Source organism: Orcinus orca, chromosome 15, assembly GCF_937001465.1.
Source record: "Orcinus orca chromosome 15, mOrcOrc1.1, whole genome shotgun sequence".
NCBI classification, from domain to species: domain Eukaryota; kingdom Metazoa; phylum Chordata; class Mammalia; order Artiodactyla; family Delphinidae; genus Orcinus; species Orcinus orca.
Window position 1 is genome coordinate 59158285 of NC_064573.1, and position 27156 is coordinate 59185440.

Below are 27156 nucleotides of genomic sequence, written 5' to 3' on the forward strand. Positions count from 1 at the left end.
GGAGTTTCTTACTGTTTGAATCTGAACTCACTCGCTTCCCCAAAGGAGCAGCCTATTTATTTATTTTAAAAGTCAAACGGAATGAAAACTTCTGCACTTTGAATTAGGCAGCAATCAGGGCTAAAAATAACTGATTTCGCGAGTTTCCTACGGAAAATGTAAGACAGAGGTGATCAGTCTCCTTCCCAAGCGGGGTAGGTGGGGTCTGGGCCTGAGCGAGGGTGGGTCTGCACGGGACTCCCAGGGGGCGGGGGTCGAGGCGGGGGCCGGCCAGGGACTCTCAGCGCCCGGTGACAGTGCGAGTTTGTGGCAGTGATTTGGGGAATATCTCAGAGTTCAACAGGTTAGAGGGGAGACGGCTAACACACTGGCCTGGTGTTTGGGGGCTGCGTTCAATGACGGCAGGGACAGGAGGAGGGAAAAAGGAAAGGGGGGATGGGGATGGAGGAGAAGGGAAGGTGAAAGCCGCAGAAATAAAGGGCAGGGAAGAGAGGGCAGTGGAGGCAGGCAGAGCAGAGGGGGCGAGAATACGGGGGAGGCGCGCAGGCGGGCGGTCCTCCCGCCGGCAGGGGACGCGCTCCCGGCAGCCCCGCGCCCCGCCCCCCCTCCCCGCCAGCCGCGCCTGCGCCGTCGCTCCGCCTCGCCCGGGATGCTGCTGCCGCTGCTGCGGAGTAGCTGCTTCCCTTCCTCTTCACCCGGCGGTGGCGGCGGCGGCGGAGCGGACACGGGCGCGGGGGGCCGGCCGGGGGCACAGCAGCAGCGCGGAGCCCGTGGACCGCCGGGGCCTCTTGAGCGCGCGCTCGCCCAACCCGGGGCCGACCCGCGGCGCGCGGCGGAGGCCGAGGGAGCGCCGGGGCCCGGGGCGCGCGGCGGGCGGCGGGCCGCGCGGGGGCCGCATGCGTGCATGGATCCGGGCGCCGCGCTGCAGAGGCGGCCCGCGGGCGGCGGCGGCCTGGGCGCGGGCTCCCCGGCACTGTCGGGCGGCCAGTCCCGGCGGAGGAAGCAGCCCCCCAGGCCGGCCGACTTCAAGCTGCAGGTCATCATCATCGGCTCCCGCGGCGTGGGCAAGACCAGCCTGATGGAGCGCTTTACCGACGACACCTTCTGCGAGGCCTGCAAGTCCACTGTGGGTAAGGCTGGCCGGCCAGGCCGTGCATGCAGGGTCGGCCCCGGGGAGCCCCTGCCTCCCCTGCCCCGCGCCGGGTGGAGACCCCCGTCCCCACGCAGAGTCGTCCTGCGCCCCCGCCCTGCGCCGTCACGAGGCCGGGTGATGCGCGGGGCCCGTCCAGCCCGGAGCTTCTCTCCCCGGAAACCCCCCGCCCACTCGTTACCAGGAAAAAGGTGGTGACAGGTGGGGGGCAGGTGGGCAGCGTGGTGGACTCGAGCTGTGCCCTGGCTAGATGGCCAGAGTGCGTCATGTCTGGTGAATTTTGATGCCCTAACTTTGCCGTCCTAGGAGTAGGGGTATTTCCACTGTCAACCCGGCTTATTTTCTAATTTTGAACTCACTTTTATGTTGCGCTGAAATAATGACGTTTTAAATTCCCTGTGGAGGATCTCCGGGGAATATTCAAACTAACGCTACACTAAGTTTCTTTTAACTGTAAATGCGGGGCAGAAGGACTTCAGCTGTGTTTGTCCGTGACCTCAAATAACCCCCCAGGGGCTCCGAAAGTGGGGAGGAGGCCTCCGGCACCGCCAGGTGCGTGAAGTATAGCGAAGTAATTACAGAACCAACCGGGTCAGGAAGTATCGTGTCCTCAGGATGTAAAATTGAAACTGCAGGGAAGTTTTCTGATGAAGTCACATGTACAGGCCTTGGCGTTGAGGTCTGTCAGGTCGCAGGCGGTAACAGCTGCTTCTATGGAAAACCCCTTAAAAGCTGTCAAAGGTAGGGGAACCCCGCAGATGAGATGGTTCTTCGAAAGGAAGATCAGTCACCTTAAGTAATAGGGAGGGATTCCCCTAGGGGAGGTCCAAGAAACAGTGAATAAATGGTATGTAGATATGAAACTCAGAATTAAAAGTATCATTCCACACACTTGTACAAATATTTAGTATTGTAACCAGTGGTAGTTCCAAGGTGATACAATTTGGGGATGAACTGGCTTTAAGTTGTCATGTAACAAAACACTACTACATTTAAAATGTCTTATTGGAAGACTAACTTCCCAGTTTTTGTATTGTCTTTTTGTTTTGTTTGTGAGAATGTGTTTCCCTTCATGCTTTTTTTTATAATAGATCATTTTGGACATATTTGTGCTCTGTACCCTGTGTGTTTTTAATATCTTGGCCTTGGAGTCATGACATTAAAGTTCAGTAGTGTACCTTAGACCTGGTTCAGACATCCAATCTTGGATCATATAAAGTACAGGGAGTTATTAAACCATCCAACGAGGGTTTATACTGTTATTTTAGTACCTGGCATAAGTGAAATAGAACTAAAAGCAATTCAGAATTATCCATCTTTTACGGCTCCACGCTTAAAAATATGTGAAAATGAAGAGTAACATAGCTGTACTAGGTGAAGAGAAACTAGCACAGGAATCATGGGTGGATAACAGGGCTTGGGTGGCTGGAGGGCGAGATGGGGGATGAGCACAGGTGTGCTTAGAACTGGGCAGAGGAGAGGTGAGGAGGGGTTTTTTAAGCCGGGGCCACAGTGGAGCAACACCCGCACAGTCTGGGAAGGCATCATTAGGGGACATCGGGAATGAATGCCTCAGGACCTTGGCTGCCAGGCCATGGAGTGTGCACCTTCTCCTGTAGCAGCAGGAGCCATAAAGGCCTCTGGGTACAGCCCTGGCAGGGTTGCATCGGGTATTTGGGAATCGGGAAGAAACCGGGAGGTGAGGGGACCAGGCAGTCGGTTTCTCTGTCCCCTTAACAAACAAGCGTAAACGCACACGCCTCCCCACACCACTGCTGTTGTGGGGCTCCCTGTGAACTTGGACTTTGTCTTGCTCATGTTTGTTTCCTCCATAAGTAGCCTGTAGTGCTCGGCTTGATAAGTGTTTATTAGTTGTGGGAAGTTCAGAGAAAGATGCTAACTTCTGGTCTGACCCAGAGTGTGAGAACACTTTAAGAAAGTTAACCCCCCTTCAGTCTCTGCCTGTGAGCTGCTTTTCCCTTCCACTCATCAGATCACTTACTGAGCACCTACTGTGTGCTGGTGCTGTGCTACCCACGGGGGCTTGAGTGAAGAGGACAAAGTCTCTGTCCAGATGTGGCTCAGAGCCGTGGGGCTCGGGATGCCCCAGGGTGATGAGGGGAATGTAGAGATGTGTACAGGCTGGGGAGCGTGGAGGAAGCCCCCCCAGTCGGGGTGGGATGAGAGCTGAAGGGGGAGGCTTCCTCTGCACTGGAATGCTGTAGAGATGAAGTTCATTCCCCGCGTTCCTTTAGAAAAGCGCATTTAAATGTGGCGCTGGGTATGCTGTACAGTTGGGGTTGCCTCACCTGATTGCCTCCCGCAGGTGGCTTGTAGGGTCCTTCTAAGGCCAGTTGTTGAGTTTCGTGTCCACGGAGCACAGTCAGCTCTGCAGATTCTGCTCCGCGGGGCCCCTTGCCCTCACCCTGTACGGCTGGCAGAGTCTGGAAAAGACCATGTGCCCCGCAGCCCGGCACAGGTGCTGACCCAGGAGGGTCGCTCCAGTAATGGCTCAGCCAACCTCAGGCTGGAAGCACGCATCTCCAGTGAGTCAGACCCACTGGACTTTCTGTGAAAGATCGTAGCAGATATCCTGAGGAATTTGAGGTAATAAACCTATTTTGTAAAGTTACAAATGAACAAAATGATTTTTTTGTTGCTGTATTATTAATCAAATCAAAAGTTGATTTGGTTTGCAAGACACACAGAACTCACCAGGGTATGAAACTGAAAAGACTGTTTCTAATAATTGACGTATCGGGACTTCCCTGGTGGCACAGTGGTTAAGAATCCGCCTGCCAAGGCAGGGGACATGGGTTCGAGCCCTGGTCTGGGAAGATCCCACATGCCGCAGAGCAGCTAAGCCGATGTGCCACAACTGCTGAGCCTGCGAGCCACAACTAGTGAGCCCACATGCCACAACTACTGAAGCCCACAGCACCCTAGAGCCCATGCTCCGCAACAAGAGAAGCCACCGCAATGAGAGGCCCGCGCACCACAACTAGAGAAAGCCTGTGTGTGCACGGCAACGAAGACCCAACGCAGCCATAAATAAATAGAAAAATAGATAGATAAATAAATAAATAAATAATTGGCCTAGTTAATGGAAATTGTGTAGGTGGAGTATTACTTTCAGATGGGATTTTGTGTTCATGGAATTGAGTCACTTGGTCTGATGTGGCTGGCGTGGTTTGACGGGCTTTAAAAGCCTCAGGAACAGGTTTTTGAAGTTTGAAAAATGGAAAAAAAAACTAGTTGACTAGAAATTCACAAGTCTCTAAAAAAACAAAACATAAAATTATGTATCTGTCAGCCTTTGCTTTTTAACGATTGGAAGCTAACTGTTAAGTTTGTTTGGATCGAAATATTTTTATCAGGCAGCACCCTGCCTCCACCCACCCAGCAGCATTAAATTTCTAGAAAAACATTCTAGAAAACCTGGGCTCTTGATATAAGCTTTGCCATAAACTAGTTTGTGACTTTGGATAAGTAATTTATTGTCGTTGCATGTAAAAGTTTACGGCCTATTAGTGGTAGCTACATTTCTTGAGCATGTACTGTGTACCAGCAAGAGTATACTCTTTCTAAACCTCATGACAATCCTGAAAGTTTCCCCATTTTACAGATGAGGAAGCAGAGTCCCAGAGGGTAGACAATTCATCCACAGTGGCCCAGCAGTCAGCAAGTGGTCAGGGCCAGGGCTGCAAGTGAGTTCCTTTTGTCTGTCTGTTCCTTTGCTTACTTTGAGATTTAAATTCACTTTATTCTGAAATTTTGGATGGCTCAGAATCAGACACCATGAAACCCTTTCCTACCTGCCTAATTTGGTCCCCCTGAGAGCCCTGTGAAGGTAGTGATGTCATCGATCTACGGTATCATTGACATTGACTTTCTTTAACTATGCCCCTATCATTTGTCACTTTCCTCTGGATATTAAAATACTGCTCTGAAAATTGCATTTCTTACCTAAATATTCAATTATTCAAATATCTTAAGCCTTTTACGTATTTATTAAAATATATTTAAATAGAGCGAAAGGAGGAGTAAGACAGTTTGGACCAGAATTCTCATTTCCTGGGCAGTAAAGTTTCTTTCAAAGTGCCGGAGGCCAACATAGGATTGCCATTTATTTTACTTTGCCATGTAAGGACATTTTTTAACAATCCACTACCACCGACTTTAAAAAAAAAGACTTAACATGAGGTAGACCAAAAAAATTAGGAAAGACAGAATATCAGAATTTAAAAGTTCTTTTGAATTCAGTTTGAGAACCTCACTACTCTGTCTTCATTTTTCTCATTTTGCATCCATGCATTAAACTTCACAGCCTGGCCCCTGAGAGTAAGTGGTCTTAGAGGGTTGATAGCACTTGCTGGAAGCGCTGTTCCCACTCAGTCACGTGCTGTGGTCTCTGTTCTCAGTGCGCACCTCTTCGGGTTCCATGTGCATTCGGGAAGCTTGTTCCCAGGGCGGGGAAACGTCGTGGTGCAGGTGACTGGTTCATCAGGGCCAGCAGTAGAGCCGGAAGCAGAATCGAGAGGTCCAAGGAACAGGTGGATGTAAATTCTGTGCAGGACAGGCTGTCTGTGGATTGGCCTTGAATGTTACGGGACGAGATGGATGAGATGCAGGCCATCAGGTTCTGGTCTGCTTTGCCTACAAGCAGTGGAGCTGCTGTCAAGGGAAATCGACTGCTTGTACTTTATTCTGGAAATTTAGGTCACAGATTTTTGTTCAGAAACCCAGAATGATCGTTTCATACTGGATTAAAATGATAAGCTGTGTGTTTTGTGTTGCTTTTCTGTGGTTGTGTGCAGTCTTTTCAGCCATAGCTGAGCTGCCCGAGTGTTTCACTCAACAAGGGAGATAGGGAGACTCGTCCGAATTCCCACTCCGAAGCCCAGACTCTGAAGCTCTCAGTGTCAGCCCCTCCCCTGCCGGGATGATGTAACAAGATGACTCAGGGAGAAGGGAGTGGAAGAGGAACGGTCAGTTTCTATGCCACCATATGCTGTGCAGTGTGTGATTTGGCTTATTTAATGCAGCCGGGGCACGCTGATAGGCTGTGCAGAGCGCATTTGTGGAAATAAAGTAGCTGTCTTTCAAAATAAGTGTGGAAAGTTGGCGATCCCGGTTGTTGAGGTTGAATAAAAATCTATTTAAAGACCTGGCTTATGTGCCTTCAGCCTTTCTTTCAGTGTCGTGCACTCACACTGCAGAAGAAAGTTCTGCTTATGCTCGATGATAGGGATCCAGATTCTTCAAGATTGCCTGTCCTGCAGCTGTGGGCTCTGCGGAACCATCGGCCGAGGGTCTGTGGACTAGCTTTAGGAGGCAGCCTGGGTTCCTTCGAGAGCTGATAGGGCCAAATTATTCTCCAGCCTTGCATGCCAGAAACATCGTTCTTGTGAAGCATTTGCTGGAATTTGTAAGGAAAGCATAGTTTTGTACACTAGTCAGCAGGTCTTTCATGAGAGGCTGCTCGTACTTCTGTAAGACTCCATTCCGCAGGCCATTTCATGGTGCAGGAAGCACACCTGCTCACCTGGCTTGTCCTTTTCAGAAGGGGAAGTGAGTCCTGAAGAGGGCCGTGAAAAAAAAAATGTTAGGGAGGATGTAAAAAGCTACACTTTAACAGAGGAGGAAGGGGATTCTTCTCCTTTTGTCCTTTAGTTGCACAGCTTTGATATTCAGAAAGGATTTGGAAAGCCAGAACTATAAGCCTAAAAGAGTGCCCTTAATTGGATGGGATTTTTTTTTTTTTTTTTTAAGCCTTGAACTTTAAAACCACAAAATACAACACAGGCTTAACAGAACATTGTATGCCGCAGGAAACCTTTTCTCCCCAAATCTGACAGCCTCCTCTGTTTGGTGTCTAGTGCTGACCTAAGGCCTTCTTAGTTTACAAAACCAAAGCACAACTTGCAGACCCACCTCCGGCAAGCTGGTGATGGGAGTTGCCCGGGAACGCGAGTCTCCTCGTTGTTCCAGCGTAATGTAACGCAGAAGCTAGACCTGCTACACAATCACGCACCCGCAATCAAACTTTCACTTTTGGTTTTTCATTTAAGACACTGGACTGTCTCCTTGGCCACTCCCGTCATTCTCGAAGCTCCCGGCAGGGGGTGGGGGTGAGAGGGAGGAAGAGTGTGGGCTTGGGGGGGTGGGCAGACAGTCCTGGATTTAAGTCCCAGCTCTACTCACAAGCTGTCACTGTCTTTAGGCAGCACCTTAACTTCAGTTTCCTCCTTCATGAAAAGAAAAAATAGAACTCACACTCTGTTCCTCTCTGGTGCTACAGGAACGAAATAGCTTATGTACCTGGACCAGAGAAGACAACTATAGATGTTCCCTTATCCTCCTAAATTATACTACAGATGCAAAAACTCTGTAACACTCCAAAATATAATTGTTATCCTTTAAGGCTGCATACTGAAATACATACAGGTGAGCATGAAGTGTCAAAATGTAAGCACAGGACCTGGGTAGAGTAGAAATGCCCTTGAATTTCCCGGCATATTTTATGGGCCCGTCTGATCAGTGGTAAACTTAGTATTTAGCAAGTGAAGAAAATGTTACTGATCTGCCATTTGATCATCTGGGGGTTTTTCTTTTCCAGATCTTCCTCCCCCATCGACATTCTCTTCCTCTGGTGACCAGGAGGTTGAAATGACTCCCTGCTTTTCAGCCGGGGTCTGTGTGTAGCCAGAGGGTAGAGCCAGGCCTGCTCGTTTGGGAGCAGTCTGAGCCGGCCAGTCCCTCACTCTTGCTTTTTTATATATTTCCCTAGCAACGCAGAATTCCTTTTTTGACGTTAAAAACATGTTTACAGCTCCCTCCCAGTAGTTGCCTCCATTCTTGCCTTCAGGTGAGGCTGTGCAGAGATCTGGGAGGCGCCAGACTGCCTGGGTTCAAATCTGTGCTCTCACACTTACCCACCTGTTGACCTTGGGCAAGGTACCAGCTGCCCGAGCTTCAGTGTTTCATCTGTAGAATGGGGACAATGACAGTATCTACCTATAAAAGCATCAAGAAGATCCCTGCAATGAGTTACTATACGCAGTAAACCGGGGAGACATTGTTCTTTGTCTGCAAGGGGAGCACATCCTTGCCCATGAAACTTTCATGACAACGAACACGCACCCCTTCTGGAGTGCGTGACCTCAGACTCCCCTCTCCTTGCCGGATGAAGTTCATGTGTGTCCATGTCTGTTCCAGCCAAGTGCACGGCCATCTCCTGCGTGTGTCCGGGTCAGGGATGGTGGGTGGTCTTTGCTTGAGGTGCAGGCCATCCAGTCTGGACTGAGAGGGGCAGGTCTTGTTAGACTTGGGGTGGACATTTAATATCCTCAGACCTGAGAGCATTTTTTAATGACATGCAGTCATTTAAACTATTTTAATAGTACCTGCTTCTGAGATGATCAAAGTATTTTACAGTTACAGTAACTTAGTTTCCGTTTCGTTGAATTCTCATAACTCGGCTTAGGTAGGAAAAGCCCCCCATAATATTAAACGGTAAGGTTTCAGAGGTTCGGGGGCCTCCTGGGGTCAGTACTACAGGAAGGTGGTCTGCATTCCCTGCCCTTTATCGGGCGCTCTCCCTGAAAGGCGGTGGTCAGGCAGAAGGCTGGCCTCATGTTCAAGAGAGGGTTTCCTGATGTTAAATTTGCCTCTATCTGTGTGACCTTGACACATTTCCTAGTTTATTTTCTCACTGTCAACTCAGTGGAAATGCTGGGAATCCTCTCCATCAGTAGTCCAGGATTGGGCGACACCGTCAAGGATAGATGTCCTTGGAAGAAAAGCCAGTGTGTGCACCTAAGATAATTATTATAAATTGGCAGTAACGTCGTAACCACTGGTTGAATTGAGACCTATTTCAGAGTCTGTGAAATCATCCATGTTAAGTAAACTAGAATCGTAGTCTGGTGCCAACTGCAGGTCCTCGTTGTTGGGGGCGGGTGTGCGAGTGGAGGAGGGACGCTCAGCTGTCATCACAGGCATGGGCCGCCGTGTTATTTTTGCTTTTATTTTGCTTCTTGCTGGAAGGGAATGTGAAGAAAGAAGCTTCTGTTTATTTTTGCTATTTTCATTTTTGTAACTTTTTATGCCCCAGCAAAACGTAACACGGCAGTTTTTTTTTTTGTAAATGTTTTGCCTTCGAGGGAACTTAGAAATCTAATCAGCACCAAGTGCAACAATTTTTTATGCTCTTGCTGAGATTTATGAAAGATAAATACAAAGATGACAGCGCAAGGGTAAACATTGTTCTTTAACAGCCCCTTAACAGCCCTTTAACAGTGACTCTGGGCCATTTGCAGATTTTGCACTTTTCCTTGTCTCCACGCATCTGACTTTTATGTTAACAACCTTTGGTTGCGGGCAGTGTTACAATTTTGAATCTAGGCTCTGCCCCTCAACTGGCAGAAGTGATCATGACTTTCAAGCAAATGACCTTGGCCTCGCTGAGTATAGTAGTGCCTGGCTTGCTGGGCTCTGAAGGAGCCCACATGCTGCATGTCAGGCACAGGGGGTCTGACAGATGCCCACTCTCATTGTTATTAAAGGAAATTAAGATCAAGCCGACTTGAATAGAATACATAGCTACACCCATTGACAGAGGGATTACCTGTGTCCTTTCTGATCAAAATATTTTTAGGAAGACTTCATACATTGGTTAAGCTTAAAGAAGAGTAGGCACCTGTCACGTGGCAGGACATTCACTTAGTGGACCATTTCCTGTCTATGTGACTGAGTAAACTGATACCGTAATAATCCGCTGGGAGGGGCGCGTGTAGGGAGAGGATCTGGACGTATTAAGACTGACCATCCTCTCAGGTTTTACCATCAGTAACAGGAATTGTAGGAGAAATGAAATGCTCCATTTCCAGGGTGATGTGTGTGAGCTAGGCACCCTGAATTCCACCACTCTGTCCACCAGGCACACTCAGGACAGAACATCCGCCCTTCCTTCCTACGGTTTAAGTGTGTGTGTGTGTGTGTTTCATCATCAGTCCTCAATTTCCTCTTATTTCCAAGAAGAGTCAACATTTCTCCTTACTCACCCAGCGTTTGATGGAGAAGAGGGGCAGGTTTCCATTCACCAGGTTTACTGGGTCGCTGTGGTGGGCCAGGCAGTGTTCTAGGCTCCGGGGAGCCAAAGGTGAGTGTGCTCAGAAGGCCCCTGTTCCTGTCACATGGGGGAGACCCACGGAGCCACGGGGCAGGGCTGGAGGGGGCAGAACTGGTAACATGGATGAGGAACGCAGGTAAGGCATGGGGCTGTCGGGAGGCTCAGATGGGAAGCACCTAGGACCGAAAAGGTTCCTGGGCAGAAAGGGAGGGTCTCCAAGAGAGAAGAGCAGAGGAAGGCACTTTGCCAAGTGCCTGGGCTGTTGATTTCGGTCTGGATGACTCAACTCTTTAGGGGCAGGACTGTCTCCACTACCTGGTGGAGTGGTAGGCTGGCTGCTTCCCGTTGCTTAAGACGCTATAGGAGGGGACTTTCCTGGCGGTCCAGTGGTTAAGACTCCTCACTTCCAACACAGGAGGCAGGGGCTCGATCCCTGGTCGGAACGGACATGCCACACGGTGCAGCCAAAAAAAAAAAAAATTGACACTATAGGAAACTTCGTTTTCAACAGAAGTTGCCACTTTTTTTTTGTCCCTTATTTGTTTATAAACATTGGTCCTGGGCGGCCCTGCTCAGTCAGGAGTCTCTGTGCTGACTTTTCTCAAAACTAATCCCCTATTTGAGGCTATTGGTGACTTGTTACCTTTTGTTAAGGATCATACATAATTTCTATGACATGTAAATGTTAAAAATAGCGCCAAGATATTTTTGACTTGATGTAAAAAGGCTTTTAAAAAATGTGTAGTTGTATACTTTAAGGATTTGTTTCTAAGCTATAAATGGAGTAAGTTTCCAACCATTACCAGCTACTTAGTGGCTGTTGGATATGGTAAAGGAAATTTCATTTAAGAGAAGGGACTATTTTAATGATCTGTTTTCTTCTGTGGAATTTTAGATTTAGCCACTGGGTATTTTTCTGTTGTTGTTAGTGATGTCATTAACCTACTCACTAAAACTAGGTAGTTTCGGCTAAACAGATTCTTAATCCTATTCGCTGTTCGCTCATCTTTGCTATGTTCTCCTATTGAAATTAGTAGTGTATTTATAATCACACAATGATAACATTACCACTTATTCCTGATTTTGACTATTAATGCCCTTTCCTTTTATTTTTACTCATTAAACTTTGTGGTTACAAAATAGCCACAGTGCAGGACTGCTGAAGTGGGAAAGTTGTTCAAGTCGGTTGACAAAAAGGCCTGACATGTTCAGGCTCAGAACGGTTCTTAGCAGAGAAAACGGCCTAATCAAAACAAAAATTGTTTGTGCTGGCTGTTTCAAGGGATTCTTGTAGTTGACGTGAAGCAGAGCTCACGAAGTATCATCGGCCAGTTCTTTTCAATAAAATGTAGCTGGCACTGCAACAAGTCTTAACAAGTTGCAGCTCCCTTAAGTAAAATTAAAAAAAAAAAAAGGAACTAGAAACAAAAGCAAAACAGAATAGTAGTCATGGCAGAATATGAATTTGATTTGTAAATTGCTATCACAGAGTAACACGGTGAGGCCCTAATTTTATGCTAGTATCAGGAAGAAAGGGTTTTGTCTGAGCTGTGCCTTTTTAAAATCAGAACGTAGCATATAGGTCCAGGCTGGTTTCCAGGCCTGTAGAATATCACGTTAGGCTCTGCTCTTACCTTGTGGTTGAGTCATGAAGGATTCTGCTTGGTCTCTATTTGAGGATGTTGGTCGTGTACAGACATGCTTCCTGTTTCAAGGCTGTCTGCGAGTCAGTTGACTCGGGAAAGCAAAGCTTTTCCAGAACTGCAAGTGAAATTGGCTTAACCACCGTTTGCTGTGACCTTTGAAATCAGGGCAGGTGCAAGAGATTAAGAACCAAGATGCAGTAGCCTATTCTCCAGCTGTGACATTTTATATTCCTGCCACTTTTCTTTGTTGTACAGACCCTGGTCCCACCCAGGGTTGTAAACATGTGTTTTGTTTGCACTGGTGTCTACAGTGTGTTACTAATTATAAAAGTCAGCCGCATGCCTTGGGCTTCACCTCAAGAACATCATCTGACTTTGAAGAGCTGCATCAGTGCCCCACCCCCCAGCCCTGCCCCGGTAGAGACCCGGCAGCATCGGGACCCTGGATCCATGAAGCAGTCACGATATAGTTCCTGTAGAGATTGTTTCCAGTTCCCAAATTTAGCTGGCATCCCTTTGGTTTATTTTTTCTTAGCTGTGAAAATTGTGTAAAAAATATTGTTTTGAAATCTTGAAGTTTTCTATAAGTGAGAAGTATATAAGGTAACATCCACAGATGAAAATTTGGTTTAAAAAATTATCTGAAGCTTTAAGGGCTGAAATGGAAATGGTTGATGATTCATGCTGGTTTACTTGTTACCGTTAAAGTAAATAAAAAATGAAATTAAGTTGTATGAGTAAATTTTTAAAAAATAATTCCTCTTCCACACTATTGACAATATAATAATGTCACTTTTGTGAATGCTAAAAAATTTAATACAATAATTTCTAAATTCAGACTAAGGCTGTTTGAAATCAGGACTGAGTTTCCAGTGTAACATATAAGAATTTTCCCCGAGATAGCATGCTTATAAAACCATTCATTTGTTCATGTAATGATTAGTTGTAATTAATGGTTTTTATGCTACATCTCTAGTAGTCATAAACTCTATTATGAATAGCAAATGCTGCATCTCAAGTTCAGGGTAAAACCGAACATACCTTGGCTCTTCAGTTGTGCCGGGAAGCACAGAGTGATGGTCGTTACGCATACTGGCAAACTTCTGCTTTCTCCTTTTAGGATTTAGTGCGATCGGTTTTTTTGGGTTTTCTGATAATGGCATAAAAATGCACAAGTAGTATTATTTTTCTGACGAATTGCATTGTTTTTGCTTCATCTTCGTCTGTTTTATTTACAGGTGTTGACTTTAAAATCAAAACCGTAGAGCTAAGAGGAAAGAAAATTAGGTTACAAATCTGGTAAGTGGGCATCTACACCCGGTCCTGCCACGTGTGTTTACCAGTCCACATGCTTGTCTAATACAATTAACCGTTCAAGCTGGTCTGTCGCTCCTATGTCTCCGCTCCTTTGCTCACATTCAAGTGGAATGAACGGACCTTCCTTCAGGGGAGAGTTCACTTGTCAATGGAGAGTTCAGGAAAGAGTCCACTTGTCTCAGGTCCCATTTGCACATAGGAGTTGTGGGGAGAAGAATGTGACTTTTATGGCAACTAGTTTGGAGCCTTTAGTCTCTAGTTTCACATCATTTGACAAAACCGTCATCACTAAAACGATGGCTCCGCTGCTCGTCTGCATGTTTTTAACATTGCTTTGCGAGCATTCAGAGAAAGGCCAGTGTGTTCCTCCCCGGAGTTGCGCTGTCTCCTGGCAAGTCCCCCACAGGCTGTGTCCCTGGTGGCACCGCGTGGTGGCCACCGTGGGACACGCATGCCCTTCCAGCTCCATTGCCGGAGCCATGTGCCCTGAGGCCCTCCGTGCCCCATGGAGGGGAGCCCGGAGAGACTGGGCTCCCTGCACGTCAGGAGCGTGTGAGAGACTAAACCAGCCATGTGCGGACCGCTCAGCACTCGGCCACCGCGGGGACCCCCGGAGCCCCTCTGGAGGAGGGCCCGGGGGCGGCGGCAGTGGGAGCGGCCCTGCCGGGGGTGTCCCAAGTCGCCCTTGCTGTTAACATGGTCGCGCGGCAGCATCTCAGCCACTAACTCCTCCCGCAGGTAGACCTCAGCTCTGAGTGTTTGTCCGCCGTGTGTGTGTTGCTTTCATCCGCGTTCATTGCTGCCACGTCGGTAGCTCCATCGTCACCTAACGCTTGCGTGTTAGTGCCATGCCTCATCCTCACCCGTGTCCCTGTCTGGGGCGCCACTGCCCCCGAACCAGCGGAGGAGCTCGCCGGCCGTCAGGTAATGTCTGCATTGGTGACTGCTGACTGTTTAACCCACTTGAAGGATTGGGGTGGGGAAGTGTTGCTTTTCTGTTTGGTGTTTTTGTTTTTCATATTTTTGTTTGGGGCTTGACTATGAGACGTTTATGGTCTTGCCTAAATACTTGGTAATAGAAAATGGGTATTTCTTACTCTGTTAGCCCATGACTGAAGAAGGCATCAGGCTGTGTGTGTGCATTGCTGCCCAGGTTTTGAATTCTGGAAATAGCAGCAGAGTACCTTTCACGTGAGCCGCTGTTTCTAACCGTACACTCTTTAAGGTAAAGACAGTCTTTAGGGACTTCCCTGGCGGTCCAGTGGTTAAGACTCTGCGCTTCTACTGCAGGGGGCACAGGTTCAATCCCTGGTCAGGGAGCTAGGACCCCACAGGCCACGTGGCATGGCCAAATTAAAAAAAAAAAGACGGTCTTTAAAAGGATTCTCGGAGGCTTCCCTGGTGGCGCAGTGGTTGAGAATCTGCCTGCCAACGCAGGGGGCATGGGTTCGATTCCTGGTCCAGGAGGATCCCACGTGGCGTGGAGCAACTAAGCCCGTGCGCCACAACTACGGAGCCTGCGCTCTAGAGCCAGTGAGCCACAACTACTGAGCCCACGCGCCATAACTACTGAAGCCCACGTGCCTAGAGCCAGTGCTCCGCAGCAAGAGAAGCCCGTGCACCGCAACCAAGAGCAGCCCCTGCTCGCCGCAACTAGAGAAAGCCTGCGCACAGCAACGAAGACCCAACACAGCCAAAAATAAATAAAAATAAAAATAAATAAATTTATTTTTTTAAAAAAAAGGATTCTAGGGGTGTGTCCACCTCTGTACCTGGCACCTGTGAAGGTTGCCTCACAAAGGAGACACAGGTGTTGTGAGAACGTTTGTGACGCACAGTGGGTGACAGCAGCGTCCCAATGATGACACTGTCACATGTCCAAAGAGGCACATCCTAGGTGATGTGTTAATACTTGGGTTCCGTCTCAGGCAGGAGTAATCTGATTTACAGAGGTATTCACATCCAGGTGTCCTGTGCCCTGGAACTCTGCTCACTACAGGCCTTCTGTGCCGTTGACATTGGATCCTTCTGGAATCCAGCTGCCTTCCTTTGAATCTGAGCTAAGAGGGCCCAACCTTGTGAATCCCACTCTGGGGGGTAGAGTGTGAGCGTGCAGCTATGGGAGATGCACGCACGCCCCGACACCACGGCTCTCTGGGATGTGAAAGCTGCCTCCACGTCACTCCTCTGCTGCTCCTCACCCTTCGCACTTCATTCCCGGAATTTTTAAAACTGCACAATGTTGGTGGAAAATATAACTGAGGGAGGGGCCGTCAGATTCATTGAATTTTTTTTTTTTTTTTTTTGTGGTACGCGGGCCTCTCACTGCTGCGGCCTCTCCCGTTGCGGAGCACAGGCTCCAGATGCGCAGGCTCAGCGGCCATGGCTCACGGGCCCAGCCGCTCCGCGGCATGTGGGATCTTCCCGGACCGGGGCACGAACCCGTGTCCCCTGCATCGGCAGGCGGACTCTCAACCACTGCGCCACCAGGGAAGCCCGTCATTGAATTTTTTGAGAGGTTGATTGCCAGTTTTCTACAGGGAGTGTCCCAGGGATTCAGTGAGGAAGTAGAGTTTGTCTTTTCCGGAGGGGTTTTCACCAGTGAATAATGTACCTACTGACGCCAGCTACCTGCTAGTCCCTTAATACTTGAAATAGGATTCTTATCTGAAATAGGATTTTTATCTTCTGGAGTATATTATTTAAGGAAGGAAAAACCTTCTTTCCATCACCGTGATCCCGTAGGTAGGAAGGAAGCACTGGCGTCACGGCCCAGCCGGTAAAGGGACGCGGGGCTTCTTTCCTCCCTGGGAGCCGTCCTCCAGCTGTGGCTGTTGTGACCTGCTGTGTCCCGGGTGTACTGTCATCACTTTACTCTGTCCCGGTCGAGGGCGTAGGGGGAGCCGATGTGTTGGAAAGAGCTCTTCAGAGACCCTGTGCTCTGACCTAGACTCAATCCATGGAAGCTTCACTGCTGGCCGGTTTTCACAAGGAGGTTGTGTTAGTAGACATGCATTTTTTCTTGATGATTTCTGGATATAGCCAATCTAAGAAAGTATTATTTACTACAGATTCCTAAAGGTTTAAGGTAGCAAAAGCTGCAGATGTCATTGTCGTGTTTTTAGGTCACACTTTATGTCATTGCCACATTTTTTAAGTCCCTTGATTATCTGTGGTTAGGAAAAGGACCATTTTCCCATCTCTGCTTGAAGCGTTTCCAAGTGTGTGTATATAGAACTTGGTGTAAGCATAGCTAAAATAAGATGTCGACCAGAATGTAGTTTCATGAATTTGTATCCACATGCTGTCTGGAAATTATTCACAGAGACTTAGGTCTGTTGTGTTGAGATGGACTTGAAGCTGAGAACTTAGCCTCCCACCTTTAGGCAAACACAGAATTAAGATGCTTCCTATGAAGGCCTCTTGTTCTGTCCATGCTCACTGGCAGGGAATTTGGTCTTCACCAGCGTTCTTACGTTGACATCAAGTTTGTTTCCTTTCATTCTCTGCTTGAAGAGGTAGAACGCTTCATACACTGACTTTGGTTCCTACAAATTAAGAATTGTGTCATTTAAACTGATATATTAAAATTTTAAAATGACAGTCTTTGAATTTTCAAAGCATGGTTGCATTACCCAACTGTGGAAACAGGATAGCAGGAAGTTTTCAATTTGCACCAAAAGCAGAGAGAGAAATAATAATGAGATCACAGGCCACCGGTAATAAATGATTTGGCTGACAGTAATAAGCTCTAAATCTGTAAGAATCAGCTCTCGGTCATTACAGTGGAAATTCAGGTTCATTGAGATAAAGATGGGAAATACTAGGATTCTTCATCTTCATAGGTAGATAAACCAGGATCCGGGCATTGGTATCGTGTTATCATCTAGCTGTGTGAAAAGTGGAGAGTAGTGTGGAATTTTTGTGGTACTGGCTCAGCGTAGGTATTTAACATACACTTAACTTTTGCAACCCAGACATTTTGGAAATGTGGAATAGTCTCTCAAGGGAAGGCGCTTTTCTGCCTCAAGCAGTGAGAACCAGGCACAAAGAGACGGAGTCAAAGGAATAGCCTTAATGTCTCCTCTCTGGGGTCTTGTGAGCTGGCCTTATTTGGACTTATTTGTGTTACAGGTCGCCTCAGAGTTTGCCTCTCGAGGTCTCCGCCCTCTTTCTGTGTGTCTGACTTAAAGCGGAGAGAGTCAGCTAACTTCACAATGTTTCTAAGATCCCTAAGTGTGCTACTCATGTAGCGGGTTTTTTGAAACTGTATCAGAAATGCCCGTTACTATCTTGATTCCTTGATTGTTGGGTTTTTATTAGAACTTCTAGGGATCTGCTGTCGCATGTCGTGCCTGTAGGTTACAGTGCTGTATTGTACACTCAAAAAAGTCTGCCTTCAGAGGGCAGATCTCATGTTAAGTGTTCTTACCACAATACAATCAAAATAATTTTTCAAAAACTTGTATTATTTCTAATTTCTCCGTTCTTGAGCCCCCAGTTTCTGATCCTGATTCAGTGAATATGTATAGAAACGAATGTGAAATTGATTTAAGCTAAAAGTCAGCTTAAAACTACTTAGCATAAAGATTCATGAAAGTCCATAATTCCCAAAATGCTCAGTGAAGACCTTGTATCCGATTGCTGTTTGAATTTGTGATGCAGCTATCATGTGCTAACCACAGATTTCAGAGTAGAAAAATGTGTGTTATTTTTGCTTTTTTTTTTGCAATACGCGGGCCTCTCACTGTTGTGGCCTCTCCCTATTGTGGCCTCTCCCGCTGTGGAGCAACAGGCTCCAGACGCGCAGGCCCAGCGGCCATGGCTTACGGGCCCAACCGCTCCGCGGCATGTGGGATCTTCCCGGACCGGGGCACGAACACGCGTCCCCTGCATCGGCAGGCGGACTCTCAACCATTGCGCCACCAGGGAAGCCCTATTTTTGCTTTTTAAAGAAATGAGTGAGAAATGTTTTATCAAATCCCAACTTGAACAAGCCAGCACTTGTGATAGGAAGAGAAACCACAGTCTGAAAGATTTCACTCTTTTTTGGTTAGAAAGTATTAATTATGCCCCTAAATGTCTAGGATCCTGGAAATGAAATTGTTCAGTGATTCCTTATATAAATGAATGGTATCTAAATCGATTCCTTCTCACCTGATTTGAAGGTGCATTTTTGTGTCTCTAAGTTGGTTTTAGGAATCCTGAAGAATTCAGTCCCCATCATTTTCAGTGTTCCAATTTTGGGACAGTTTTGGGTCAAAAAATAAAGTTCAGGGGACTTCCCTGGCGGTCCAGTGGTTAAGACCTCGCCTTCCAGTGCAGGGGGTGAGGGTTCAATCCCTGGTGGAGGAGCTAAGACCCCACATGCCTCGCAGCCAAAAAACCAAAACAAAAAACAGAAGCAATATTGTAACCAATTCAGTAAAGACTTTAAAAATGGTCCACATCAGGGGCTTCCCTGGTGGTGCAGTGGTTGAGAGTCTGCCTGCCGATGCAGGGGACACGGGTTCGTGCCCCGGTCCGGGAAGATCCCACATGCCATGGAGCGGCTGGGCCCGTGAGCCATGGCCGCTGAGCCTGCGCGTCCGGAGCCTGTGCTCCGCAGCGGGAGAGGCCACAACAGTGAGAGGCCCGCGTACCGCAAAAAAAAAAAGTCCACATCAAAAAAAAAAATCTTTAAAAAAATAAAATAAAGTTTGTTTGCCTTGAAGTGACATCCACAACAAAAGGTTACCCATGTAACCTTTTGTTCAACACCTGTGGATCGAGGGCCCGCAGTGGGCCAGGCACCCACTGGACCCTGGTGGACAAAACAGACCGGCCTCAGGTCCTGGGCCTTCCAGCCAAGGGCACAGGGCAGTCTTACAGCCTCTGGAGCAAAGCAAGTAGCCTTGTTTTACCAGAAAATGAATTTGCCAGCGAGCTTCGTTGTTTGTTTGGGCATAATGACATATCCCTAAGCGGAGCTAATTTGGTGGCAAGTCTAGTCTGATCAAAGCTGTAAGTTACAGCACCTTTGCCGTATGTGTTTTAGGGACACGGCCCCACAAGTTTCACCCCATCCAATGCGTCGGGAAGAGGTGTCACATCATCTCCCCATTTCAGAAGCTCACATGCTGTCCTGTGAGAGGCTGTGGATGCCTTGCAGGGGAGAACCCCGTTTTCTGTGTACCCCACCGCCCCTTCGCTTCCTCTGCCACGAGCCACCCATGTCACATGGCCCTGGGAGTATGCCATGAGTTAGGGTTCTTCAGGAAAAACTAAATTATAGGTGGTCTTTAAAGACAGTCTGTAGATTGTCTTTAATTATAGATTGTCTGCAACTGTAGATTGTAACTAAAGATTGTTTTCCTGATCAGAAGGCCTGCTCTGTCGAGCCTCGGTTGTAAATTTGTGATGATTCTCAAGCAGTTTCTTGGCTTCTTAGGTTTAGAAAATGGGTTTCAGCCAGCTTCTGTGCACTATTAGTGTGCGTATATCTTCATGTGGAAACGGACAACTTTTCCTGGAGAGGAAATAAAGCTTTAGATTTCAGGGCAGCAGTCAGAGAGTGATGGGCTTGGTGGTTTGCAAAGCTATTTGGTACCTCTTCTCCCTTTGCCTTTGACCACTACTCTGGAGGGATTAAGAAGATAACAAGACCAATTCTGTAGCGTTTTTCATTAGTGGGGACTCCATCAGCAAAATCAGATACTCACCGTCGAGTTCAGTTAAAAGAGTTCTAGGCTTAAATCTTTTCAGTTATCATCCATGCATTTTGTCATTGTTGATAACCACCTAGTTTATGGTGTGTTATACTTTCCACCATTTTACACGGCATTTGCTTCTCTTCAAAATCTTGGTTTGAAAGAAATTGGGGCTTCCTTATGATTTTCTTTGGATGTACTTAGCTCAGAAAAGCTACCCCCACTAAGAGTGAATATGCACAGATGTGTGAGGAGTTGCTCACAATTGGGCTGAGGCTCTCCCTGTTGTTGTTCAGAACTAATTTTTGCTGCTGTTTCTTAGGGACACAGCAGGTCAGGAGAGATTCAACAGCATTACCTCAGCTTATTACAGAAGTGCCAAGGGGATCATATTAGTATATGATATCACAAAGAAGGAGACGTTTGATGATTTGCCAAAATGGATGAAGATGATTGATAAGGTAGGTGTTGCGTTTCTCTCTCAGATGTGAACTCTTTGCTTGTTGGTGTTAATCATTACAAAAGGAAGAAGGGAAACATTTATGGAGCATGTTTTTCCATCCTGAATGTCATTTAATCCAGATGACAGCGTTCAGAGTAGGTATATAGCCCTGCATCATAGATGAGGCAGAGAAGAACTAACATGTCCCCAGGATCCCGTTATAAATAATAGAGCCAGGATTTTTATTCTGGTACCTGGGCTGTGTGACTTCAAAGCCCAGACACACTCATTGCACACTGTCCAGCTGCATCCCTGGAATCAGATTCAGGACTCCTTGTTTCTGCAGAAAGTTCACTTGGACGCGCACTTTGTGAGTGTCCACAGAGTGACAGCCTCCCAGGGACAGCCGTCTCCACTGTGCCCGTGGGAGACGCCAAGGGCCTTGGTCACCACGGGACCTCTGCCCTCAAATGAGAGATGGCCTTCACCTCCTCACTTTGAACTAAAGAAGAGTTTATCCTTTGGACCACACTTGACTATATGGAGACAACCCAAGTCTATATGAATAATGTAATCTGTGGGTTCCCCTCTGAGAAATGGGGACCCAAAATACACATGTAGACGACACAGCCGCTGAGGGTGAGATGTGGTGGTCAACAGTGGCCACATTTTGAGAGTTTTTTTCCCCCTTATTCAGTAATTTGATGTTTAGTTCCTTTGTATAACAAGCACACTTAGTATATTATAAATTGGATTTTGTTTATAAATTGTATTAAACCCATCTGTTAGATGATGTTGGAGAATGTTCCTTTGCAGGTCTTACTAAGCACATTTTCAACACGTGCCTCTTTAAAGTGTGTTAGGGACCAGGGTTGCCAGGGTTACGGAGATGTCGGGACCCAGGGCGGGTCTGGGCTCTGGGATGGCGAGTCTCGGGATGTGATGTCCTCCCCTGCTGAAGCCGCGGAGTGTGCTCCTAAGGACCTCAGACGGGGCGCCCTCGCTGCCCTCGCTGCACGAAACCGAGGGATGGAGCTAAAACCGAAGGCAGCGGCCTCCATGTTAGGGGCTGCTGTTTTTTTAAAACTTTGAAATGGAGCTTAACTTTTCTTCATTCTAAAATTAATGATACCTTGCCATTATAGAAAATTTAGAAAAGCACAAACGTAAATTTTAAAAATCTTTAGTTCTGTCATCCAGAAAAACTAGATTGGGTCCCTGCTCCATTTAGTTTTACACCTGCTTGTTTAACTAACTGTTGTCACAGGGGCCTTCCTGTGTCAGCTTAATGTTCTTCCGAAGCTTTTGGTTTGTTTTGTTTTGTTTATGGCTTCATTCTTTTGTGTACTTTATTTCATTCTTCACCTGCTTTGTGGGATTTTTAGGCTTTTTTCAACTAAGTGTAAAACTTTGCCTATATTTTGAGTCATTTCCCTAGGATAGATTCTTAGGAATCATGGGTCAAGGGTTGAGAACATTGTGCTTCGTCAGGCCTGTGACCACAGTGCCGTGAGCCCGGCAGGAACCCCGCCCGGGACAGAGTAGATGCTCAGAGATCGTGAAGCAGGTGGTCGGAAGGGTGAGACGTGTTGCCTTGGTTGATGTTTCCCGTCGTGTGTGATGTGCCTGTCTTTGAAATGCAGCTTCTTTTACAATCCCACAGTACGCTTCAGAAGATGCAGAGCTTCTTTTAGTTGGAAATAAGTTGGACTGTGAAACTGACAGAGAAATCAGCAGACAGCAAGGTGAAAAGGTGAGGAGAGGGGGTCTCAGCACCCACGCTCTGTACAGTGAGCGCTCTGTGTGCTTTCCCTTTTAATAAATGACTTTATAATTATTTCATAATTTTAAAAAAGTAATCACTCAGTTGCATCCTTCTTATTCATTTGCTCTTGTTAACTTCCTGCTCCTTTAAATTCATTTTGAAATGGAGGGGAGAAACACGCATTAGTGTATCCTGCATTATTTAGTATCTCACCTGACATCTTATACAGAGAAATATTCTTTTAAACCATATAATCGCTTTCGTCGTGGTTTTTCTCTCACTCTGACCTTCCGTGGAGAAACTGTGATATTCACGTTTTAAATGTCAGATACACTACAGTTTAGAAACTTGGGCATGTAGTTTGCTTGGCGTCACCTTACAGATTTTGTTTTGTTTTCTTATCATGTAGGAAATTGGCTACACTTGTGAACTTTACATTTGAGGGTAAACAGGACTTTCCAGGCCTTTCGTCCCAGCCCTTCCCTGAAAGCCGAAGCCCCAGAGCTGTCCGTCCCCCGTCACAGGCCCTGTGCTTGTACATTAGATTGTGTTGCATCCCCGCAGAGAAAAATAATTTGTTTTCTTAGTTTGCACAGCAGATAACTGGGATGCGGTTCTGTGAAGCAAGTGCCAAGGATAACTTCAACGTGGACGAAATATTCCTGAAGCTTGTGGATGACATCCTGAAAAAGGTAAAAAGAGAGAATCGTACATCGTGAAAGCGTTTCATCTGAAACCTGTTCATTGTTTCCTTTGCTATTTTTTGGTTGGGAAACTTTTACGTAGAAAGGGAAGCACGGGGGTCATCGTCAGGCTGAAGACCAAGGGGGCGAGGACCCAGCCCAAGGAGCCAGCTTGCTGCCGTGACAGCCTCTCCCCATGTCCCTAGTGCCACGTTCCCGTCCTCACTCAGCCTCACACGTGGTCTGGGGAGCGGGTGTGAGTGTTATTTGACTTTGGTCCTCTCTCGGAGTTTTCCTACAAAGGACTAAGTTAGATAAAGACAGTGGAGGTCTTGCCCCGCCTTGGGGCCCTGCTGTCCGGCGGGGCCTGAGGCCGTCCCGGGGCCTTTTGTGGCGCCAGGTGGCAGGAAGATGGCTTCACTGGACAGCAGCACTTTGTTCAGGCATCTTTGGACTTGCATCCAAAGATTTCTTAGTGAGATCTTTAAGTGTATTTGTATTACTGTTACACATAATCGACTCTGTTCAAACGTAATTCAGAAGCTTCTAATACGATGGCTGTCTGTACAATTACCAGGAGAAGGTGCTTCTTTCTTTAGTAATGGTATAACCCCGGAGAACACAGAACTGTTTTTTCCTTTTTTGGTACGTTAAGTTTCCATTATACTGGACTGTGAAAATAAATGTTTATGAGGTCCATCGGCTCTCTTCTGCCGTAGGGTGTGAAATAGGCTGCGCGGCGTTTGTGTGATGGTTGAAGCTCCCAGAACCTGGTTCTTAGGTTTTGGCTTAATGTTTTCATGCCTAATTAAATTCTGATGATTGAAGAGTTTTCTATACAAAATACTTTGGTCTTCTATAATGGTACGATTTGTAGTCTTTACATATACATTGTTGGGTTAAAATGTACTTGTCTTTTTCTTTATCCTCAGATGCCTCTGGACATGCTGAGGAACGAGCTGTCCAATAGCATCCTCTCCTTACAACCAGAGCCTGAGATCCCACCAGAACTGCCTCCACCCAGACCACACGTCCGATGCTGTTGATTCGCTACTTTGGAGACAAAGTGGGAGCGATTCCTGGAGAGGGGAAAGTTTCCATTCTGCACTACAATCATTTTGACCATTTCCTTTCGCACTTTGTAATCCAAGTCAGAGCTATACACTAACTTGTAAATACGCAGATATGCAATCCTGGGTAAGTTTTGGTTATAAATGACATATTTCCCTCCAAATCGTTATATTTCATGCATTATCCCGGTGCCTAGTGTATGTACACTGGGAAACGTAGTACTTCTAATACGAAGAACAGGAGAAATGAGAGCTATAATGTTTCTTGAAATAAATAATTGTCCTTGTTAATTATATTATGAGGACAGAGATATTCTGATAAGAAGAAAGAACGTGGTGCTTTGCTTACTGTTTTAAAGAAAATTTGCAAAACTAAAGACTTTTGGGGGAGGGGGGAAGCGATCTTGAATGCTTTTTCTTTATTTACATTTCTCCCAGCCGTAGCATCTTTGAAGTGTTGGAGTGTTTCCCACAAAGCAAGCCCATTCGTAGCCGTCTTGAAGGTTATTTATTCACATTACATATTACTGATAGAATATTGACTAGTTAGAAGGTAGGACTTGAATTGGCCGCGAGGCCCGAATCTCTCTGGTTTCCTGATGGACATACCCTGTGCTTTTAAGAACTACAAAGATTCAATAAAGAAATGTTTTTGAAACTATAGAAGATTTAAAAAGAACACTGCTGTCCTAAACAAATCTTGTTTAAAGGAGTTTTAAAGAGATACATTTTACTATATCAAAGAACGTACATGTATTTGCCTAAACATTCTATATACCTTTGTAATGATAAAACTTCTCCCCTTGATGGTGAAGCTTATTCCTATTAAGCCTAGACTGTGTTCTTTTTTTTTCCCCCCCTGTTCTGATAATGAATTTGTGAACTCTGTCTTTGGTATATCTTTTCTTAAACTGCACTGTGTGTTTAGTCAAGGTAAATAAGTCATTATGTATTTGAATAACTTGGCGTGTCTTGAGTGTTGTGATATGAGAAGCATTGTGGTCTTTCTACACTAATGAAATGCAAATAAAATTTTGTATTTATGAATGACAGTTGAGTTGCCACACTTATTTGTGCAGTTACAAATTACGTATTTGACAATATTCTTCCAAAACTCCACATCTTAATCTTTTGAGTGTCTTCGATAAGAAAAATGCAGCCTCCTCCTCCATGGAAAACATTTTGATAGTTTCCCAAGAGTTTTAAGCATAGAACTACAATACCACCCAGCCATTCCACTCCTGGGTCTGCATCCCAAAACATCAAAAGCTGGGGCACAAACAGATGCTATACACTAATGTTCACAACTTTATTCACAGTAGCCAAAAAGTGGAAGCAACCCAAGTGTCCATCAGCGGGGGATGGATTCTGACACAGGTTGCAGCGTGGATGGACCTTGAGGACGTCATGCTGAGTGAAATGAGCCAGTCACATGAGGGGCCTAGGCTAGTCCAATCCACAGACACAGCCCTGGTGGGTGCCAGGGGCTGGGGGCAGAGAGGAATGAGGAGATACTGTTTAGTGGATACGGAGTCTGAGTGCAGGATGATAAAACTTTGTGGAGGTGGATGGTGGTGATAGTTGCACAACAATGTACTTCATGCCACAGGGCTGCACACTTTAAATGGTTAAATATATGTCTGTTTACAGATAGTGTCCTCAAGAGAATGTTCTGTTTATCCTCAAGAGAACGTTCTGGTTAATGTCTCTGCCTTCTGCCGTCCAACAGCCAGTCATGGATCGTGCCGATCATTTACCTGTTGTCTCGCCTCCACGACGGCCCTCCTGTGCTCTGCCCTGTGATGCCAGGGCCCCAGCTCTGAAGGACACCTGCCAACACCCCTGTTCTTCCTGTTAGACCTGCTGCTGGGATGAACTCGGGGGGATGGGAGGAGAGGGGAAGGGACTTGCCATTTCCCCCCCGCTCTTTTCCCCTGCAGAGACAGCTGACCTTCAGCTCCAGCTCCCTGCGGACCCTCAGCTGAGCCTGGCTGCACCCACCAGAGAGGCCAGGGCAGTGGCACCGCTGCACTGCTCCTTGCCAAGTCTTCCTTTTTCTACCTCCTGGATCCTTGAGGTGCTGTTTCAAGTTGGTAGGTGGTTTTATTTAACACTTTAATTAAAGTTTTGACTATTAAAACTGAGGGGTGGGACTTCCCTGGTGGTCCAGTGGTTAGGACTCCACGCGTGCGCCGCAGGGGATTCAATCCCTGGTTGGGGAACTAAGATCCCTCATGCCACTGAGTTTGAGGACGCAGTGAAACGAGATTCGTCTTGCTTGTCTCAAGCTGTAAAGCTACCTAAACTTAGTTGGTGGGTATTTTCCCCCCACAAATGACTTGCGTTACCAGGGAGAGAGAAAGTACTTATCTTACAGATTATTTATTGCCTAGAAGTTGTAAGTAGGCCACAGACTGCAGCTAAGGGTGGGTCAGGACATGATATACGGGCTAGTATTTATGCTACGATCCCGTGGTGAACAAAGGTGAAGTTTATCGCATGGTTGCTGTTAAGCCAGGCCCTGTGCTTGGAGCTGTAGGGACATGACAGAGACCATAGACAGACCCTGCCCATAAGGATAAGTTCATCAGGTGCAACAGAGGGACCCCTAACAGGAGTGAGTGCAGGGCAGAGCTTCCATCATGAAAGGACGGGTGCAGAGTCTGGGAAGCGGAGGAGGAGAAGCATGGCCGGTGTGGGGAGAAGGGGTGGAGGGAGGTGGGGGTGCTCTTCCTGGGCCTTCAGGAATGAGTAGGCTACTGACCGGTGGCTAGAGGGATGGTGTATTCACAAGCTGTTGATTTGAAACCAAAGGGACCCTCTGGAAAAAGCAGACCTCATAGTAAAGCGTGCACTGCTATCCCCATGGCTTATCGCTTCCTGGACACTCGGCCGCTCCTTGGAAATGTTCTCATGGTAGAGACAAGGCAGTGACTGGAAATGCAGTCCAGCCGTTTGCATGCAAAACCTGGAGCACGTCTCATTCCCATAAATGGACAGTTATTACTGAAAATGGTTCTGGAGATCTGCCTCTGTGAGCTGATGAGTTTGGTCCATTTGCCAACAGGTCTCCTCTTCCATAGGCTTAAACCATAACCCTTTTTGACGATGTGAGAACAGGATAAACCAGCTCCAATCCGCCCACTATTGACAGACAACTCGCCGCGCACACGCCCAGTGGGTGGAATTTCCCAGGTGCCCTCCTAGCAGAGACAGCAGGGCCCCAGGGCAGTGAGGACTGAATCACCCCTGTTGACTGAT

The 27156-nt window shown here is 46.9% G+C and overlaps 1 protein-coding gene across 1 annotated transcript; it reads left to right on the top strand.

Annotated features, from left to right (window-relative positions):
* Window positions 1-634: 634 nt before the first annotated feature.
* Window positions 635-24947, top strand: RAB12 (RAB12, member RAS oncogene family). Its single transcript, XM_004275951.3, has 6 exons — window positions 635-1130; window positions 13168-13228; window positions 20258-20396; window positions 22041-22130; window positions 22730-22834; window positions 23758-24947. The coding sequence occupies exons 1-6, from the start codon at window positions 650-652 to the stop codon at window positions 23869-23871; spliced, it is 990 nt and encodes a 329-aa protein (XP_004275999.2). The 5' UTR covers window positions 635-649; the 3' UTR covers window positions 23872-24947.
* Window positions 24948-27156: the final 2209 nt, after the last annotated feature.

Bases quoted from the DNA above. Each gene is read 5' to 3' on its own strand.
- RAB12 (XM_004275951.3), top strand. From the start codon at position 650: ATGCTGCTGCCGCTGCTGCGGAGTAGCTGCTTCCCTTCCTCTTCACCC. The intron at 20,397-22,040 runs GTAGGTGTTGCG...ACAATCCCACAG, and splicing joins GGATGAAGATGATTGATAAG to TACGCTTCAGAAGATGCAGA. The intron at 22,835-23,757 runs GTAAAAAGAGAG...CTTTATCCTCAG, and splicing joins TGGATGACATCCTGAAAAAG to ATGCCTCTGGACATGCTGAG.